We start from the raw sequence: 20,706 nt of genomic DNA on the forward strand, positions 1-20,706 counted from the left end.
AATTTCCAGTTCAGGGAAGAGTTGCATACAATCACAGCTTCATCCAGATTGATGCACGTATGCTATCTCTATCGCTCCCTGGAGCTCCTTGCTTCTGCCTATCTAGATGGCCCTCCAGACCAGCTAGCTTTTGCTCTACCTCAAAAACAAATCAGTTGTATAAGCACCAGAGAAGCTTAAAGAGTAAAACTACAGGAAATTTAGCAGGTTAACAACAATGACACGATTGATAATGCTCAACAACCTCACTGCCATTATTATTTACATTGAAAGATGCTATAGATCCTCCATATGCCATTATATCATACCACCCCCCCCCCCCCTCCCTCCCTCTCCAATCCCACACAAGGCATTACTACTGAGATTTAACAGCCCAAGCTACAAAAAATCTATTTTAGTTAGCCCCCCCCCCCCCCCCCCCCCCCCCCCCCTCCCAATCCCACACAAGGCATTACTACCTGAGATTTAACAGCCCAAGCTACAAAAAATCTATTTTAGTCAGCAAAAGAAAGATTTAACAGCCCAAGCTACAAAAATTGTATTTCAATTAGCACATTCAAAAGTTGAAACAAAAATAGAACTTGAAAGCATTATGTTTTATGAGTCATAGGTTCACACAAATAGAATGGCTTCACATCAGATGAAAAATAATCAATTCCATATATTACAGGCCATCTCACACACTAAAGATCATAGCCAATAGATCACTTAATTTGGCCATTGCACTTGCAAGCTACCATGGGTTTTTACTTCGTTTAAAATGGTCCTCCAATAATCCAAAACCTTGAAAAGAAGTTATAGTGATAAGAATGCAGAAGGAGCCAAGGATCAAATGAGGATGGATGTGTACCAAAACATAAAAAGTCACAATATCATTCCCACCCTAAGGCCACAAGAAAAGGCTAAATAGTTTTTATTTGGGGGGGAAAATATAGTGCAAGGTGCATCAGATATTCATACCAAATAATCCATTGAAACTGCCTGTACTGAATGATGAGCCTTAAGACCTATGCGAACAATCTTAGGATTATAAGCACGGTCATTTTCATCACGAACACCTGCAGATAACCGGAATAATATATCATCATATAAGTTAGATCATCACAAGATTAATTCTGAGGCTGCCATATCTGACTATCAGATTACATCAACCAATGGCTTAAAAAGTACAGCGGAAACATAAGAAAGAAACAAAGGAGTAGAGATCGGAGCACATCCAATAAATTCAATTGCTGAAAACCAGTTACTGCATAGAGAAGCATGTTGACACAGCTATATACTCAATGAAGCACATACTTGAGAAGGATAACTTCGTCACTTAATTAATAAAAATCTTCTCATTGTTGATGAAGTTCCTCATCTAGAGGACTTAAAATAGATCTTCTCAATGACTTACATCTGTTTGTCTCTTCTTAAAATGTACTCCCCACATCTCACATTAGTTGTCAAATCTTTATTTTCCAGACATCTCAAATAAGCTGTCTAGTTTCCAAAAAATATACTAAAACATTTACTGCACCAAAATACTAAATAGCTATTGAAAAAAAAAAAAAAGAGTAATATTGAAAGTTGGAGACATCACAACAAATGAAGACTTGTCAGAAATCAACGGTAGGGAATGATGCTCCCTCTAATTTTTTTTCCATTACATAATTATGACACCTTGGACAGGAAAGGTAGAAAAGATAGAACAAAAAAGTATACCTGTATTTAGAACTCGCAACACAATCTCATCAAGTGCAGAATTGGATGGGGCACAAACCAGCACACGAACACGATATTTGCGACTAGAATTTACAACTTCTGGTTTCTGCACCACATTGACTGTTCAGAAGACAATCTAAAGAATACTCATCATAGTAGGAAAATTAGTAAATACCAATTCATTTCCAGTGGTTGGAAAAAACCCATCGTCGCCATCAACTGGCATGATCTCATCTCTTGGATTGACCTTGGATATCCAGGGAGATGCTAGTCTCCAGTGATTGCACCTGTATCATATAAACATGTTGAGATTAGTACCATAACAGATTTGTATACCAATATTCAAATCTATATGCAACAAGAGTCAAAAGATTCTGCTACTTCCCTATAACAATAAATTGATACCTATGCCTGAAAAGAGACACCCTTCCTGGACAAGCGAGAGGAGGGTCAGATGTACATAGCCTGACCCTTGAAATGACAAAGCAGTTGTTAACTGACCCTTATTCTAATACACGATGAGCACTAATTACTTCACAAATACTAAAAATCATAGGCAATCTGATGAGCTATTATACTTTATTATTCTGTTAAAAATACCTCAGAACTACAGCTATGAAGCTCCATTAACACTAGATACAGATTCTGCACCTTTCCTAACTGGCATATAATTTGAATTTTGAAGTGTGCTGTTGCCTTAAACAATAATCAGCTATTTAGCTCGCTTGGATGCATATATTCTTAACCAGTACTAAGACAAATGATCCACCAATGACACATGAACAAGAATGCCTTGACCTAGATAGATGAAGCTATGGTAGTTGTGAAACAAGAAACAATACTTCCAACCACAAAAAATGTACCAGCAGAAACTCCTTGGAAGGAAGAAGACCAGGAATTTTTTTTGAAAGAATGAGTACCAAGAAGATTAAGCACAAGCAAACTGCAAAAAATTTAGGAATATATAGCATACAGCACATTATTTGTTAAAATATTTTTTAACAAGTATGTTCCAACTAGCACAGCAAGATGTTATAAAATCAAAGACCAAAAAGAAGAATTATCTAAGACACCAAATTGAGCAACAGGCAAAACATACTTCTCCTCCATAGGCAATTCCGGCCCTCGCTTCATGTCACGCAGTTTATCCCTGGAAGAGTAATACCCAGATCAGTGAAATTAAGCCTCCACAATGAAACAGCATAGGCAGTCTGCTACATAATCACCCATGAGAAAAAAGTGAGGATAGTTGTAACTCACTTAGCATTCATTCTTGCTGGAACAGAATGCAGAATAGCATTAAGAAGCCCAAGAATAGTTTGTGTTTTTCCAGTCCCTGGAGGACCCTAAAATGAACAAAAAATCAGGTTCCAAGAACCTCATAGATCATAATCAGCATATACAGAAATATTATATAAAAGTATAGAAAATATAGATGATCCAGCTTAAAAAGTTATTGACTCGCCCACCCTCCCTCCCCCATCCCAAAAACAAGGAAGTAAATCAGAAAAGTTCAAAGTAAACATGAAACAAAAACCAGAATCATCAAACCAAAGAAGACCTACTTTGGCAGAACAAAATAGGGGAATCAAGTCAGTGGCCATTCAAGATCATAACAGCAATCTGAGATTTGATTAATCAGTGCCAGTATTGCGGAAGCTCTCATTCAATTATTTACATAAACCATCAAACCATGTAAACATAACAATAAACAAGAAGCTAGAATAGAGAGATTTGACTACTTGGTCAAGAATCAAATTGGCTAATGTCTTCTATAGTAAGAATTTGGATCTAAGAAATATTCCACAACATCAAAAACATCATTTAGCAACTTCAATATTCATCATATTGACTGCTAGGAAATTTCTCCTGAGCCATGGATTTGAAAAAAAAAAGTTCTCCTAGGATAACTTTTGAACAAGAGGCAATCTCCCTCTTTTTCCAAGAACAACATAAATATGCAAACTTTCAAGCTCTAAAGGTTAAAATAATTAACTCTACAATGAAATAGTCTATCATGTCATGCTGATATCTTGTAAGATTTTCAGTGCCCAGAAACACAGAAGCCATCACCCAGGTAATTGTCCACTATCAAGACTCAAGAGTGCCTCATGCTGGAAATAAACACATTAATACATAACATCAAACCTCAAGGTGACTCAGCGATGGTTTCAATTATTTTATCTTCAAGTCTTCAATCCCTCAAAGGACAACATTTTATTTGGAAAAAAATTGGCCTGGCACCAACTATAGCTTTAATGCATGGAGCAGAAAACCGAAATTGGGATTAGAACACCAACTGTATTGTTGGATGCGCCTAATAACATATGAACCAACCTAAATCTACCATCCAACCACAAGCATCAGATAACAGCAAATTCTTTTCTTAAGGCTTATACTTCTTTGAAACTTTAAAACATTTCACTAGCAAGGTGATTAAAAAATTAAAGCCAGGCAAAACCATTCATATCTTTTACACCAGACAGCCAAATCAAAGCAAGCCTATACACACTAGCCCAATCCATTCTTAATTCTTATGCCATACAGTTATTTTCCAAATCAATTAACACATAAATGTGGCCCTTAACATGTTGACATAAATGAGTAAATTGCTGCTGCTTGAGTTTCAAAGTCAGAAAATACCTGTATCAAGACAAAAGGTTTCCGTGATAGCCCTGCCTGAATAAATCAGTCAGATTCACGTCAGGTTATTATAAAAATAGAATATACAAGACTTTCTAACTAAGAGTAACTGGATTAGAGAGCTATGCGCCTATGCAGACTAATTCAGAAGCAAAAAAGAACTAGAAGAAAATGAGAAATCCAGTAGTTTCACAAATACTCACACGTATAGCTTCCAGTTGAGACTCATTGTGATTACTTTCAATAGATTCCATCAATTTCCCAGGGATCTCCCAAGCAAGACCAGTTGAATTGGCACTACTGTCAGCAGCCTTCAAAATTACATCCCTGAAGGGAAGAGAGCTGATTGACCGCATGGCAACAAACTCGCGAAAAATAGTAGATAAACTGCAGACCTGTCGTAAGAATTATTTACTCGAATAAAAAGAAACCTGACTATATAGAAAATTTGACAAATGAAGATCCTATGATGAGAATATGAGATCACCAAGTAAAATATAGTACAGAATTTAACATTTTTTAGACTCAATACATTATGAGTACAAACAACACCAGCCAAAAATATAGAATGTCTTCTCAGCTGATAAATGTGTGGCCGCATTGCAAATTATTTAACTTATTTATCAGCACATGATTTATAGGTATATTCCCATCAATTATTAAACAATGTCATTTTCTAAGCATACATATTATATGTACCCCCACACCCACCACCAAACTTCAGTAAAGCATTTAATAATCCTTCTTCAGTTAATAATTCTAAATTGAAAACCAGGAGGCAGGAGCTACTCAGATGTAAAAAGTAGTCCCCATGGATTAAAGAATCACTCATATGCATCTAGGTTCAATTTACAGAGACTGTACATAGCAGAGAGACTAAGTGACTCAATTTTTTTCTTTTCCCTTTTTAATCTACATACAATGCCCTCAATAGGAGAATTTCTCGTAAGCTAGCTCTGCTAATTTTCACTTAAAGTTAGTTTCTGAACCAAAGATAGGTACTTCAGTTACAATGAGACCATTCAAAGGCCACGAAAGATGGAGAACATGACGAACTATGCTGCCATCTCTCAAATATATGTTTCTTTTACTTCTATGGGACCATTTGGTACCCATGACTTGCATTCATTTCTTTTCCATGAACAGATGAGCACATACTATATGAGACAAACTGATTAAATAGCGAAAGAAAATGTAAAAATGGAACAGATTTCAGGAAATAATGATATATTACCTTTGACATGTGAAGAATAATCTGTTCAACTTTTATACATGAACGCATATTGGCAAGTCTCTTGCTAGACACTGTACGGTTTGTATCAGTTCCCTTAACCTCTCCTTGTAAAAACATTCTGAGTCTTAGAGAATCTAACTGACGATGCTCCACTAACGCAAATGCATATGTCTCAGGAAGCCTGTTACCAACAATCTGTAATGCTCAACCACATTAAATTAGCAAGATGGGAGCAAACACACTATCTAATGATAGACATAAGGGATTTTCCATAAAAGAACTAACTCGTAATGCTACTCTTAAATCTTAAGTATTAGCTCCCAAACTAGTCATAAACTAGCAAAACAGCTTAATCACCTTCTCTTTCGAAAGTAGCAAAAGATCATTTTGGTAAAAGGAATCTTCCTCCTCCGTCGTGTAAAATACAACCGGGAAATAAAACCCGTCTGAATCACTGCATTCTTTAACCATACAAATCTTCTGCTGGAAAGGCGATGCCCCTGATTGTTAGACAAAACTTTAGTATTTATACAAATAATAATCCGCATATTTGGAACAAAGGTCCAAGATGAAGTGAAAGGAAACAAACTATACCCTCTTCATCATCTTTGGCTTTGACAATTTGGGATTTTACTTCTTCAAAAAGAAGAGGCTCAAAAGTTGCAAGATAATCATCAACATCTTTAAATGTATTTTTCACCTCCTTTAAACCCTTTTTACTTTGTATGCTAGAGTTCTGCTTTTCAAATACCCAAGTATAAAAAATCACAAAGATCATTAAAATGCAATAACAAGAACAAAATTTTTATAAAAAATAAAAATAAAAAATTGAAACATTGAAATTCAAAAAATAAAGCATTATATAACCCAAATGGGGAAAACAATTCACTTATTAGCTAAGAATTTGTATCTAATTGTTCATCCCAAATACCCAAATAAATAAAATATTTACAAAGCTCGTCACAATAACAATAAAAATAATAAACTGCAATCATTATCACAAATTGTTCATCTCAACTATACCCAAATAGGAAAATAATTGTTTTTAATTGTTCGTACCAATTACCCAAAAAGCAAAACCAACCAAAAATTGCATATAAATTGTTGAATAATTGATTAACAGGAAATTAAATTTAAGCATAAGAAATTAAAGAGATAATGGAATTAAAAAAACAAAAACAAAGTACGAAATAAAATTGCCTGAGAATGTTGAGGAAGACGAAAGTAATCCCAGCTAAGAACAATCTTGTAGAAGTGAATCATGCAAGCTTCCTCCTCCACTTTGATCTTCTCTATTGCCATTTTTTTTCTGTGGAGAAAGAGAGCAGGGACTTCTCTCGCTTGGGGCCAAGGGTTTAAGGGGTTTTCAATGTTAATTATAAAATGTTAATTGGGGAAAAAAAAAAAAAAATAGTACGAGTAAATTTTTTTTATTTTTTATTTTATTTTATTATTATTATTATTTTTATGGTAAAGAAGACCTTGACCAAAAAAATATGAAATACATAGTAATGGGTTTTAGGAATTTAGCCGCTTAACATATTTTGTTAACCCGTATTTCTTATTTGTTTTTTTTCGCCCTATTTACCGTAATGGTAAACAGTGTTTACTAATTTCAGATGGAGTCAATATATGAGCATATGGAATTCCGGGAATGTCGTCACCTAGATTAGAAATGTTGGTCTTTATTTTTAATTATGAGTACTCATGACAATGATTATTTATAATTTATTTAATAAATAATAGTATTGAAGTATATAGGTTTTATTAAGTCTTGGTAGCCTTGCGTAATCACGCGGCGGTAATACGCCTAACTCTATCTCTACAGTATAATTATACGTATTATATTGGTATTTCTGTAGAGGGAGATTTGGGGGTATTACACATCTTCCCCTTTTTGCCGGCCCTTAAAACCCTAAAACCCACCTGAAACAACACGAAAAACCAAACACGTTTAGGGTTTTTATACCACCTAGAAAACGGGTTAAGACAATATTATACATAAATATAGATCAAAATAAATATATAAAAATCGTGCATATATAAAGCTAAACTTTTAACCATGTGTGTAGACATCTACTTTGGTCCCTTATCCCAATCAGAAGTGTTATGACGATAAACAAAACCATCAGGTGCTAGATCAAAGTAAGGAATGCTTATGGACTACTTATTATGACTTAAACACATAAAACAACTCGCTTGACCTAGTACACAATGAACCAAAGCTTGTTAAAACTAAGCCCGATCAGTAATTAGGCCTAATCTCGAGATTAAACCTAAGGGGTTATTGCTGTAACTGCAATCCACATGGTTATCCTCAAAATTCCCACAAAGACTCTTCCATAGGGAAGACCACTAATAAGGAGAAGTATTACACTTAACGACGAAACCAATGCTATTGTGTTCCAAATCACTAATGATTGTACTTATTTTTAGTTTCTTGAGAGTTGATTGAGGAAGTAAATATAATTTAATTATAAATCATAACTATTTTAGTTGATTGAATTTTATTTAGCCTATTTTAGTCTATTGCATTTTCGTTGATTGATTAATTATTTTAGTTAATTGGATTTTATTTTTATTCTACTCCGTATTTAATTTATAGAGTCAATAAAACTTTGAATTTTTTTCTCAAAAATATAATAAAATATTATTGAATTTTTTAAATAAGCAATCGTTTTTTATTCAATTGCGAAGAAGGAAATAAAATAAATAAATTTTTGGACAATAAATTTCCAAATTAATAGTAATTAATTTGTCACCTTAAATGATGATTATGGAGTCAAAATTTGATTAACATATATATGCCAACTTTTTTTCTACTTGAATTACTAATAATTTTTTAAAATTTAAAATAATAATTTAATTAAGTTATGAGGGGATATTAGGTTTTTTTAGGTGCACACCAAATGCTCCCCTCTTCACTAATACGAAGTATAATAGGGATTATTGATTTTTGGGTGAATTTATTCAGCTATATGTATATGTAAATATGTATTGTAATGTTATATGTAAATATGTATTGTAATGTTTAATACAATCCCAAATTCCGAGGAATGGATGATGCATTGTGGCTCTTCCGTCCAATTTATAGTTAAATAGTTATTGATTCACAATATATTTGTACTATACGGCTATACCAATAGAATATAGGATAATCCGTAATGATTTGGTCTTCTCGACGACACGAAATTAACCTGACCTAATTCACTTGACTCGTAATTAACCTGAATTATATACTTTCTCTGTTTTTTTTTAATTGCGTCAATTTTCTAAAAAAGAAGTTTTAAATTAGTTACATCACTTTCCTTTTTTATTATTAACACATGGACCTACCCTATTTATTCTTCAAAAGTTTTTTGCATGCATTGGGTTAGACTTGATCAAAGTGCGGGCCGGGCCAAGCTTCGGGACGAGAATCACATGCCAAACCCGCCAAAATGGCGGGGCCATTTGGGGTTTTCAGGTCGGGCCAAAAAAGTAAACCAAAAATGCATAAAAACGCATGCCTAAGGCCGTCTAAAAATTTTTTTAAAAATTCGGCTAGATTGAGCCCAACCCAACTCCGGGCCGAAAAAGTTTGCCCAAATTCTCACAAAACACCTCTTAAATTATCAAAAGTTACCCATATTACTCAGTTGCTGTTATTCTCACAAAATTACCTATAAACTATCAAAAGTTATTCATAATATCATATTATATGTTGTTGAATTTGTCATAATGTCTGTTTTTATAAATTAGTTTTTTCATAATTTTTACTAACCTTTAATTAAAGATATTCATGGTCAAAGTTGTTTCTCGGCAAATGTACAAATCAAACTCTCACTTAAAAAAAAAAAAACAGAGGGAGTACATTAATTCAAATGTTTATACTCTTATATTTTCCAAATCACCCATGAAAAAATTCAAATGTATTACAATAATATTGATTTTGTAAATTAGTGTTACAATGATAAAGGAGTACTTTATATCCTTAGTATTTCGTATTTATTAGTCGGAACAACCATTAAATAATCATTCTAACAAATTCAAATGAAATAAAGCTCCACAAAAACGAGCCTTGTGATAATCATGGTTTACAATGGCCTAAAAAAAAATTGTTTGAACATGTGCTTTTTCCACAACAGGCTGTGATTATGTCGCAGTGTCCCCCCACAGTCGAGCAATGTTGCTTGGGGTCTACAAACAAAATTTTATGAAGCATATTACATAAGGAGTAAAAGTGTCAAAATCTGACATGACTCAAAACAATTTGATCTGAACCAAATTATCATACTTCAATAATATCATAAGAAAATAATGACAGTTTGTCACTTACCTTTTAAACATTTGAAACCAGCACCTTTACTGCATCTATATCCCGCACAACAATTATCAAATGCTAGGTAAGAGTGACATTTTTCTCCGGTAATACCACAATAACTTTCAGATTTATCAACCATGATTTGCACTGCAAAAGTTTCACATATAGCCAGCATCAATCTGTAGGGTTAATAATCTTACGATATATATATTTGGTATACGTATGCAGTAATAAATAAGGTAATGAACATAAATTTGTGTTGTAAGTTTATGAGAGATTTAATTAAGACACTAAGGTCCATGGTACGTAATGCTAATTGACCTTAATTTATGATTTTTTTTTTTAAAAAAAACACATTAATTATGATGTTACTTTATTTCTTGTCAAATTACACTCAAATTCATTCTCATTACCACCATTAGTTATCAACTACTATATCAAATAGACCATTAGTACTTAGATGATAAAGTTTATATAATAATGATCGAAACACCTACAAAAATAAAATGGACTAATTAATTGCACCATATGTGATTACAAACAAATTACTTATATTACCTAGAGCCAGGATGAAAAGAATGGCTACTACATTCTTCTTGGAATTGTAGAAAACCATTTTTCCCTCTATTTCGAGTGATATATTCTGAAGACTATTAGTATATTTATTAATAATAAATCATTTAGAAATGTTTGTCTTATATGTTAGGGATTCTCCCTATTTATATACAATCTTAACTGGTATGATATTATTCTCTTATGTACCTATATAATTAGTACTACAACCTAGCAATCAATGGTAGATATTGTTTAAATTAGGATTTTTAAATTTGTCCATCCATCAAAATACAAGCATTAATGCATATGTTATTTAGCATTTTAATTGGTGGCTTTTTGGAAGTTGCCAGGAATTCGTTGGAAGAAAATAAAAGTCCTTGCATAGCACTTGCATTAGATTTTTTAAATAGCGCACCTAATATTGTCTCGTCGCTCTTTATACAGGGGGTGGACGGACACCCTAACTGTCCGGTAAGTTAGTAAGCTCACTAACTACTTCCATTCAAGAAGTGTCTGTTCCTGAAGGTTCGGCGCGCCTGTCGACTCGTGAGCTAAAGCCTACAGTAATAGTCTACCTTTTAGTTCCGAGAGGTAGATCTCGCAAAGCTTGGGCTGAGGGTGAAATTTTACGCAACACCTACGTCGTACAATTTTACGCTGTACGCTACGCCATTTGCATTTTTACGCTGCATGAAACGCCTTCCTTTTGCTTCGGACGTGAAAAAGAAGAAAACCGAAATCTAATCTGCTCTGCTCTATTAACCCCCGCTCTGCTCTGCCCAGAAGCTCAAAAGGATAAGGCATAACTTACTCCAAAAGATTCCTTTTTCTTGTATTCTTGTATAATCACAATTTAGACTTTGATTTTATGTTTTGAGAAGTGAGGTAACTATCACAAAATTTAGCAATAGTGAAAGGAAAAAAAAAAAAAAAAAGGTAAAATCATTAGTAAAAAGTAATTTGTTTATACTTGAGTTTGTGACTTTGTGAGCTACTAAGAGAGTAAGAGGTCCAAAATGAATTTAGCCTATTTCATTTACTTGAAGGGGGTGGATGTTGGGACTTGGGACTACCAGAGCACAATCATGCACTTTGAAAGACTGCTGTCAAAAACAGGTTCTGAGGACAAGATGCAATGACTTAATGAGGATTAACAATCTTGATGGGTAACATTACATTGTCGGAAAAACAGGCATAAGGCTCTGTTAACTAGTACTTTGTAATTCGTATATTAGAGAATAAGTGTATTCAGTATTATGTCCTCCTAAAAGGATAGACAGAAACAAGATATTTCAATATCTGGTCTGCAAATTCTCAAAGTGTTACGATGTCATCATGTTGATAGCTGCAAATCTAACTTAGCAGCACAGATGTAACTTCCTTTGTGCATTAAGAAGCTTTCATGTCATCCAAGCCCACACTAGCCTGAAACACGAGGAGGAAAAACGAGCATCAGAATAAAGAGCATGGTAAGTTAATGCATAAAAACACCAAAACAAGATACAAGATTACAAGCCATATAACTAGTATTCCAAGCATAAGTTGCAAAGATTACCACATTTAAATGGAAAACAAGAAACGAAGTACTACGTATGTGTTTCCCACTACACATTACACTTACAATCAGAACTAAAAAAAATCTAATAACTTGTGAAGGCAACACCAACCTGTAGCATACTTCCTCTGTCCCTATAAGCCATTTTTTTTTTTTGTTTTTTGGACGCCTCAAAAAAAGATGCCAGTTTATAAGTTAAGTAAATTGAACTTTATACTTTTCCATATGACGCATACCTCAATTACACCATCGGCTAAGTATATAAAAAAAAGACTACTTTGGCATGCGTGGAGAAATAAAATAAAGTGAAGAAAAGTTGTGGGTTTAATAGACTAAGAAGAGGTAATACTTGGGTACTTCTACTTCTCTATGCAACATTGTTGAATAACACCGATAAAAAAATTTGTAATTGATTGATGAGAAACACTGATAAAGACAAGACATTCAAACACAGCAATCATCGATAATTCAAGTTCTTACCAAAAACTTGTGGTTTTGCTGAAGCAGGGGATTGAAGGTGGTCAAAAACTGCTCAATGTCGCACTTGACAGCATCACCCCCAAGCACCTCCATAAATTTGTTCCTATCAGGAGCTAACTTCATTGCAAGCTGCAAGAACAGTTCATACTCCATGAAAATTATATAGCAAACACCTTTGGCACTACAGCCTGAATACCATTACAGCAGATTTTGAGTTATCTATGAGTCAGCAAGTTTCATCAATGGGATAGCAGCCTAAATACTCCGTACATACAATTGGAATGAAGATAGATAGACTGCCGCGCAGTGGGCGCATGTCAAACAAGCTTATCGATTAAAAAATGAAACACTCCATCCAATCAAGAGAAAAACATACTTTGGCAGTTAGGAAGTGACATTTAAATTGACAATTGTTCACTTTTGGAGATAGATAAGTATCCAAATCGACAAGAAATCACTTTTAAGGATACTCTGTATAAGTAGTCTAAGTTCATAAAAGGCACGGAACTCAATTAATGGAAGTGGAAACCATAACAAGAAGATTTCTAGACTTACAGAGAAGCTTGAACTGGCAAGCCACCCGTGCCATTTCTTCAAGGTCTTGCCATAGGAGTCGGTACAAGCTTGAGACATTGACCAGTCTGGGTGCTCAAGCAAATTGCGGAATAATTCCACCAAGAAATCCATAGCTCTACAAAGTAATTACAATAATGTCATCCACCATCAATTGCAAAAATAGAGAAAAAACACAGATAAAAAGAGGTTCATCCTATTTATGATCATATAATAATTCCAGTGTTCATTGCATGCCAGGTCAGACAGAAGGATATATAGATCACAATAGGGGTGAGGAAAGTAAAAGGAGATGATCATATCAAACAAAAGTAACAAGTCGGTCGTAATGATCAACTCTTGTCACTTGGAAGTGGACTATCAAGTATCAAACTGCCTTTACAATAAGAGGCAACAAATTATACAGAAAGACAAACATGAAATCGTAGTATGATCTACCTTGTCAGCCAAAGCAGGCCGTTGGTACAGCTGGATGATCCTTTAGCTGTCTTACTTTCAACCTCCACTTGTACCATACTATACAAATACTTAAATTTTTCTGGATCTGAGTTGTACTTGTTTTCCAATCTCTGCAACATATTTCTTATCAATGCCAAATTAAGAAAGATATAGAGGCATCCAAAATTTTGTCAATTTCTACTTGGCTTAGAGATCACATGATTCAAATCAGGAAAAGTTTCAATATGAGTTGTTTCCATTGTGATTGTGCATTTTTCTGTAGAGAAAGGCTTAAAAACAAAAATAGAAAAAGGAAGATAACCAAAATATAAGTAGGAGACCTATTCCATAATCCTACTAGATGGCTCATAAAAGATATCCAAGAAGGAAGCATCCAGAACAGAGTTACAGAGTAGCTTCCCCCCCCCCCCCCCCCCCCCCCCCCCCAAAAAAAAAAAAGCCCAATAATGAACCAAAACTGAACAAGAAAAAAAATAAAAAAGAAAGAGTATGCACATAAGAATTTTGAGAAGGAAAGTAGCTTACCGTAATATTTCCACCAATATCAGATTTTACAAGTGTCATTGCAGCACCAAATTTGTCTGCATCAGACAAGATATAAAAATAAGAACGCTTATATCAGCCAAACATAGCAGACATGAGGGAAAGAGGAGGGAGGGGGGGATCTTCCCTTACTCTAATTCAGTGAGCAGGTATTGTAATCAGAACTCAGAATAATAAACAATGTCTTCCTTAATAGCTAAAACCTCACCCAAGTGATCAACTGATCATAATCAATAAAGAGCAGTTCATAAACTACCAAATAGAAAGCCACTGTATAAAGAAGTAACAGTCATATGACTCATATCTCATGTCCAAACTAAGTTGTCACCTTTCCTAATATTGTGAAGTCATAACCAGAATTGTACGAGGTTGGGACTATGTGACAGCTACTTCCCCTAATAAAGTTAGAGCTAATAAAACTATTATTCTGTACACAATATAATTTGATCAAATGTAATAAAAAAGAGGTGGATATGGCAGCAATTAGGATTTACAATATTGACTCTTTATAATAATATACCAGTATTTAACTTCAAGTTTTAGAAAATAATTATTATTAGGATTTAGGACTTTAGAAGTGTCTCATATAAGTATCATATATCAGTATATCACCTATTATAGCCTGTGCAAATTGCATGGGCTTAATAGCTAGTAAAAAACTATAATAAACACCAGACACTACATTGACGGACCTATGACAGGTAGAATGTGCTTGCACGCATCCAAGAAAGGCCTGGTCAACATTTCTCCATCCTCGGACTTGACCAGCTTAATTCCTTCCAAAGCTGGGGTAAAGACACTTCCTTGAGTTCCTTCCATATTATCCCTAACTGCAGTAAACAATTACATTACACATTAATAAAGATATCAGCATACCAGATATGAACTCTAAAGCACAACAACGCCACATTACTTAGGCCTGAGACAAGCACTACGGAGAGGTGCAAAGTTAGGTTTGGACATTTCTCTTCTGGAAAGTACTGTCTGTTTTTATTGTAGTATTTTAGTGTTCAAATGCATTTTTACACCGACGAGTATAATAACAAGCCCAAACTTAGTATTGAAACTAAGAGTCCAATCAATCAATCAATTAATCAAAGCCTTAATCCCATAAGTGGGGTCGGCTACATGAACCAAAAGTGATTATTCCATATAGTCCACAATCTCCACATAGCACAATTATGGCCAACACAGCAATACAACAAGCAAACAACAAGAACTTTGGATTTAAGCGAAGTTTATAACATTGACCTTTGTGGCTCTCTCAACGCCCAAAAAAAACCAATGGCTTTTCGTTTATAAAAATGTGCAAATTGATCAACAACTCAGAAAGCAGCAAATTAGAGGAAATATTATATTTGTATTGGCATAGATAACCAGCCAATCATAAAAACTTCAACTTTTCCAAAAAATGACTTTAAGCACATTATTGATCAAACGATTTTTTTTACCAACACATTGACAAAATATCAAAATCTAAAGGTAAAAATTGGCAAAAACTCTAAGCAGACTCTCAATAGTTAAAGTCAACAAATGGCAAACTGCAGAGTATTTCATTAATCATATACAAACGCCAAACCCATCCAAATCAATGCAAATTCAATCTTATAGCATCACAATTTGCTACCTATTAATGTCAAATTAGGCCATAAATGTACCACTTTCACGTACTAATTCTCATTTTTCAGATTGCAATTCGCGGTGATTAGCTAATCAGGTAACACTAATAGACATCATCAATACATCAGACATGCTGCAATAAAGCATTTTGCATTCACACATTTATTTACACCATAAAACAATTAAACAATCAGAATGAAGCTTACAAACATAAATTAACAAACTTTATAAACAAAATCCAACAAAATGTCATTAAAAAAATAAACAAGCATACCACTAAAAACAACAATCTGATCAGATCCAACGAAATTTGCTGCAATCAAGCTTATAACTGAAGATTTTTTTAAGAAATTCAAAATTTAGGAGAAAGAAAGGAATATAGAAGTACCCTTTTCAGCAGAAAGCGTAGAATTGAAGCAGAGCAGATCTAATTACGTAAAAATAAAAGAAAAAGCAAAGATTCGAAGGAATTGAAAAGGGGGTTTTAGGAATCAGATTCCAAAATCTATGATGATCAATGAAGCGTAAATTAATCAAATTGTACCAAGCACTACGAAATTAAAATGCTGGGGATTTGATTTGAATGATGATCGATCTAAATTCAAGGGAAAGAATTAAGTGGGTAATGAGATGAAAAGGGTAATTACCTGTTTATCTCTCTTGCAAGTGCAACTGGTGTTATTTGCCTTCCAATAAGCTAAGCTTTGGAGAAATGGGGGGAAAGAGACGATCTCAACATTTTATTTAGGTACTAAATTACGCCCGCTTTTTACCAGGTAACGCCTAATTATTTACATACGGAGTACAAGAGATGTCCAATTGTCCGTTGCCTAATTCCTAATTGAGAAAGTTTTACAAAACTTATAAGGGGTTACGCTAGTTTCATACAAAGTATTTTATATTTTTGGTACCAGGTAATTTTTAGTTTGGTACCAAATAATGAAATAAGCTTTACTGTGGTACTAAATACTAATACATAACTTATCTCACATTTGACCAAATAATAAAAACTAGTACAAATTATTGCGAGTAGCAAGAATAAGTTGAATTGATTTTTAGTTGTTGATTCTTAGACCATTGTTAATATTTTCCTTGCTACTAATACATAGATCTTAGGAGAAAGTTTGCGCTTGTTTACAACATTTTTTATGCAATAAACATTTCTTCCATTGAGAAAAAAAAATAAAAAAATTTCTGCCTAGCATACTGAAGCTATACTGTTCTTGAGCATCTCAAAGTTCAAAGTAAATCAAATGCTGTAATTATTCTTCAAATGAGTTCAAAGTCTTCAAACAGGCCCAATTTATTGCATCATGTTAATGTCCATTATATGATACAATTGCTTTCTTTCCGCTACTACTCTACAATACTTGATACTTTGATCATCTTTTCAGTTTCAAATTTGTACATTTGGGAACACGATTGAGCCAATATAACTGAAGCTCGACTATAGCAAAAAGAAACACAAAGAAAATTGCTTTATAAAATTGTTGCATTTCCTCAACTACACCATTTGCACACTTTGATAGATGTCTTGATTGGTTGATCTTGAACGGAAAATGCAACAGCCTTAAAGCCTATTGACAGGGTATTTAACCGCGTTTTTCACCATTTTCTTCAGAGCAGCATCAGCAAGGTCTATGCCACAGATATCAGACAGCCTGATGAGATATAGCAGCACATCAGATAACTCTTCACCCAGATGCTCCTTGTCTGAATCCTCCCAATTTGGTAAGCCTTTTGCCACCTCTCCTTTCCACTGGAATATCTCTGAGAGCTCCCCGACTTCACCCACCTACAAGTGTAAGGCATACAGATGTAAAGATGAGACGGAAATTATGAGCATAAACAAACAAATTCCTGATATGAAAAATGTTTTATTCTAACATGGTATCTTTAATCAAATGAATTGAAATGAGAAGGCATCTTTATAATCTTCATGTTAGAAAATATTCTCATCTGCTAATTCTGGAAGTGTCACCTCAGAATATATGAATTATTCTGAACCCCCACTAGGCACTAATATTAGTACCAACTACTCAACCGGAAAGAATCATGTAAACATCACCATCAATCTTAGTCACCTGAAACTTCACTTCATCAAAAGTAATTGTATGACGAGGCATCATAATCAACCACATATACTCGCGATCATATAGCATCTAGCTAAGTCCTGTTTCTAGGTGTCGTGTTATAACAGTGACCTGTACGTACACCATCTGTACCTTTGTTGTGATGAAATTTTACTTACACTATTGTCACCAACATTGGAGGAACAGCTAAAAAGGTCCTATAGGTCAATTATATGCTGCTTTTATCGATGAATTACAGATTATAAAGATTAAAGAACTTATAACCGCCATCAGATGGATTAAGCTCCCCTGAACAGTTCATCAAATGTTCTCTTTAGTACATTATAACCGAAAAACTATTTATCAATCAATATACTAAAATAAGACCTAATACTTATTTGAGTAGAGTCAATGGTTCCGGGTCATTAGAAGAACAGGAGCAATTTGGGCAAGAAATCTTAACCTGAACAAAATAGCTTATAGATGTTGCAGCAATTATGAAAAATTCTAGTTGAACAAAACATTACGAAAAGTAATAAATTTATGACAGCGAATGCAAATGATGCCTTTCTATATGTTTCTATCAATACTATGAAATTGCAAGAAATTGTTTAACTAACTTTACATAATCAAAGGCTATGCATTCAGAAGGAGGAGCATCTCTGAAACCCCAGCATATCAAAAGGCAACCGTAAATATTGAATGTGAAAAAGGGGATGTATGTATCACACTTCTATCATCTCGTAAAAATCTCTTTGTATAGCTTGCAGGTTACAACAAATTAAACTAATAGCTTGCTGTCAAAGATTTTTAGTGATCAGTAGTGAATTCCCCACCAAAAGCAAACTTAAAATATTCACGTTAACATAATAAGCTTGTTCTTCCACAATGAATATATAAACAGTTTCAAACACTACAGAATGAATTAGTACAAACTTGGGTAATGATCAAAGAAACTTACCATAGCAAGAAGTAAGTTCCTAGGACTATGATACTTCTCCCAGTCTCGTGCCTGAGCGAATTCTTCGAGTTTTTTAGAGATATCCTTCAGGCTAATCTCCTTCACTATCTCTCCTGACATACAAGTTTCACCCATGGTACTGTCTACAATACACTTGTTTAAGACTGCAATGCAGAACAATGAAGACCTACCACAAGATTTAAAGGCAAAGATATTACTATAAATAATTCAACAAGTAAAGAAAAAAGAATATACCAATCTGATTAAAAATCAATTTTTTTGTGAAGGGGGGAGGTTAGTTAATGCTTTAGGGACAAATTATTCTTACACATTGACAGATTCCTCATTAACCGCCCACCATACAAAATAGCCAACTTCCCTACATCAGAATAATTCCCTTAACCAAGGTTTGCAGTTTGCATGATTATTGTAATTGTTTAATTATAGTTAAAATTGAGCGCATCAAAGTGCTTATAATTCCCGTGGATGCCAACTAACTTAGTTAATGTGCTTTACAATACACTTGTGATTTCTCAGCTGCATTTCAACATGGCATTTTCGTAATAAAGCAGTGTATAATGTTGTCTCGCTGAGTCACACAATAGATAGTCATCAACAAAAAGACCCTCTAATTTTTTAAACATTAAGTTATCTTAATTTCTTAACTTTGATAGATTAGGTCTTAGTCTTGAGGGAAACGGACTTTTTTATTCATGTATCTTTCTTTTAAAAAAAAACACGTACCTAAGTTTCACGTGTTGATAATGTTTGGCATCATGTATCACATCTGAATAAATGTCAATAGTGAGGGGGTTGAGTCTTAGGGCGCTTTATCAACTCAATAGCATTCAAGCCTGATTTTTTGCTAGTGTTGACAATTTACTTGGTTGCATTTGTAGACAAGGATTCTATATGGTGGTTCCTTCTCCTAACTTTTTTGTTTGATAATGAAGAGGAAAAATTCTATCTTTGAGAGAAAATATCAAGAGAGAACACATTCCCTTCATCCCTTGGATCTTTGAACAATGAATAATCTAGTTAATTCTTGTTCCTTGAGATAAGAATATATATCATGTACATGCAACAATAATGACACTAGTCATATACATTACCAAACTATGACCAGGGCCGTCCCAAAAGTATATGGAGGCCCTGTGCGATTAATAATAAATGGGCCCCCATTCAATTTATAATTGTGTCACTCAAAAAAAATAAAAATAAAGAGTGAAGTTCACAACAATCATCGAACCTTAAAACACTTGTAAATATTCTTTAACATCTAACCATTGAGCTAACAACAGAGATTATCAATAATAATGCTAGCTTATTTGTTATATTCTTAAATTGATATGAGGCCCTATTAACTTTTGGGCCCTGTGCAGTTGCTCACCCTGCACACCCTAAGGGTCTATGACTAAAAAATGTCAAACTCAACTATGTTATGAAATTGACCATAATTTATTAATGTTTGTTCAAATTATTGAGCCACATATTTATATTTATATTGTAGAGGTAAGGCCAGATTCGACACCATTCATGAGGTGATATATGATCATATAAAAGTTCGAGTAACATAGCTATAAAGCTTTTGTTTTTGTTTTGGCCGCCCCTTAGCTTCCTCTTATCCCTCCACTAGTATGTAGTTAAATTTTCCGGTGTGTTTATTACTTTAATTATCATTACAAGTATTCAACACCTAGAGAAAACATAAATGAAACTAAGCAAAGCATCGTACAAAGTTAGTTTTTGATAAAATGATAATGTATATTAATATTAGCTTAGCTTTATTATGCATGCTTTCATGCTAGTATTTGACAATTCTTTTAAAATCTCAATAGTTGAATTTTGAGCGCATGATGAGGCATCTAATCTAATCTTCTGGGTGATTCTTCGTGGACATTGAGGATACGAATCTCTTTACTAAGCCAAGCATTTAAGAAGACTAGGTAAATAAATCAAGGTACTCGTAGGATTCTCCTTTTTACTTTGTATTTTTTTTATAGT

General features: G+C 33.9%; 3 protein-coding genes across 5 annotated transcripts in view; all 3 read right to left on the reverse strand.

Annotated features, from left to right (window-relative positions):
* Nucleotides 1–6,934, reverse strand: part of LOC145607396 (putative helicase MAGATAMA 3) — a 10,513-nt gene extending 3,579 nt beyond the window's left edge. The window contains exons 1-12 of the mRNA XM_081663063.1: nt 6,782–6,934; nt 6,176–6,317; nt 5,939–6,081; nt 5,582–5,776; nt 4,551–4,742; nt 4,348–4,383; nt 2,965–3,050; nt 2,804–2,854; nt 1,880–1,991; nt 1,705–1,810; nt 961–1,058; nt 36–139 (exon numbers count right to left, since the gene is read on the reverse strand). Coding sequence (XP_081519189.1) covers nt 36–139; nt 961–1,058; nt 1,705–1,810; nt 1,880–1,991; nt 2,804–2,854; nt 2,965–3,050; nt 4,348–4,383; nt 4,551–4,742; nt 5,582–5,776; nt 5,939–6,081; nt 6,176–6,317; nt 6,782–6,883 — 1,367 coding nt within the window. The 5' untranslated portion in view covers nt 6,884–6,934. The remainder of the gene's footprint in view (nt 1–35; nt 140–960; nt 1,059–1,704; nt 1,811–1,879; nt 1,992–2,803; nt 2,855–2,964; nt 3,051–4,347; nt 4,384–4,550; nt 4,743–5,581; nt 5,777–5,938; nt 6,082–6,175; nt 6,318–6,781) is intronic.
* Nucleotides 6,935–11,579: 4,645 nt separating this feature from the next.
* LOC145608309 (glycolipid transfer protein 1-like) lies at nt 11,580–16,472 on the reverse strand. Of its 3 annotated transcripts, none has more exons than XM_081663924.1 (7): nt 16,317–16,472; nt 14,742–14,879; nt 14,032–14,087; nt 13,486–13,616; nt 13,030–13,165; nt 12,475–12,603; nt 11,580–11,864 (listed from the first exon to the last, which is right to left on the reverse strand). In XM_081663924.1, exons 2-7 carry the CDS (start codon nt 14,866–14,868, stop codon nt 11,829–11,831), a joined length of 615 nt encoding a protein of 204 aa, XP_081520050.1. In that variant the 5' UTR covers nt 14,869–14,879; nt 16,317–16,472; the 3' UTR covers nt 11,580–11,828. The 3 variants fall into 3 exon arrangements, with proteins under 3 accessions (XP_081520050.1, XP_081520052.1, XP_081520051.1); XM_081663926.1 differs by lacking the exon at nt 16,317–16,472 and adding an exon at nt 16,058–16,075; XM_081663925.1 differs by lacking the exon at nt 16,317–16,472 and adding an exon at nt 15,944–16,066.
* Nucleotides 16,473–16,923: 451 nt separating this feature from the next.
* On the reverse strand, nt 16,924–19,076 carry LOC145609230 (uncharacterized). The gene is made up of 2 exons (XM_081664768.1): nt 18,703–19,076; nt 16,924–17,464 (listed from the first exon to the last, which is right to left on the reverse strand). Exons 1-2 carry the CDS (start codon nt 18,835–18,837, stop codon nt 17,240–17,242), a joined length of 360 nt encoding a protein of 119 aa, XP_081520894.1. The 5' UTR covers nt 18,838–19,076; the 3' UTR covers nt 16,924–17,239.
* Between the last annotated feature and the right edge of the window lie 1,630 nt (nt 19,077–20,706).

Source organism: Chenopodium album, chromosome 23 (genome assembly GCF_948465745.1).
Source record: "Chenopodium album chromosome 23, dcCheAlbu1.1, whole genome shotgun sequence".
NCBI lineage: Eukaryota > Viridiplantae > Streptophyta > Magnoliopsida > Caryophyllales > Amaranthaceae > Chenopodium > Chenopodium album.

Excerpts from the sequence above, each read along its gene's own strand:
- LOC145608309 (XM_081663924.1), bottom strand. The coding sequence starts at position 14,868 with ATGGAAGGAACTCAAGGAAGTGTCTTTACCCCAGCTTTGGAAGGAATT. Across the intron at positions 13,166-13,485 it reads GGCCTGCTTTGGCTGACAAG|AGCTATGGATTTCTTGGTGG; the intron begins GTAGATCATACT and ends ATTACTTTGTAG. Across the intron at positions 11,865-12,474 it reads AGCAAAACCACAAGTTTTTG|GCTAGTGTGGGCTTGGATGA; the intron begins GTAAGAACTTGA and ends CTCGTGTTTCAG.
- LOC145609230 (XM_081664768.1), bottom strand. The coding sequence starts at position 18,837 with ATGGGTGAAACTTGTATGTCAGGAGAGATAGTGAAGGAGATTAGCCTG. Across the intron at positions 17,465-18,702 it reads GGAACTTACTTCTTGCTATG|GTGGGTGAAGTCGGGGAGCT; the intron begins GTAAGTTTCTTT and ends TTACACTTGTAG.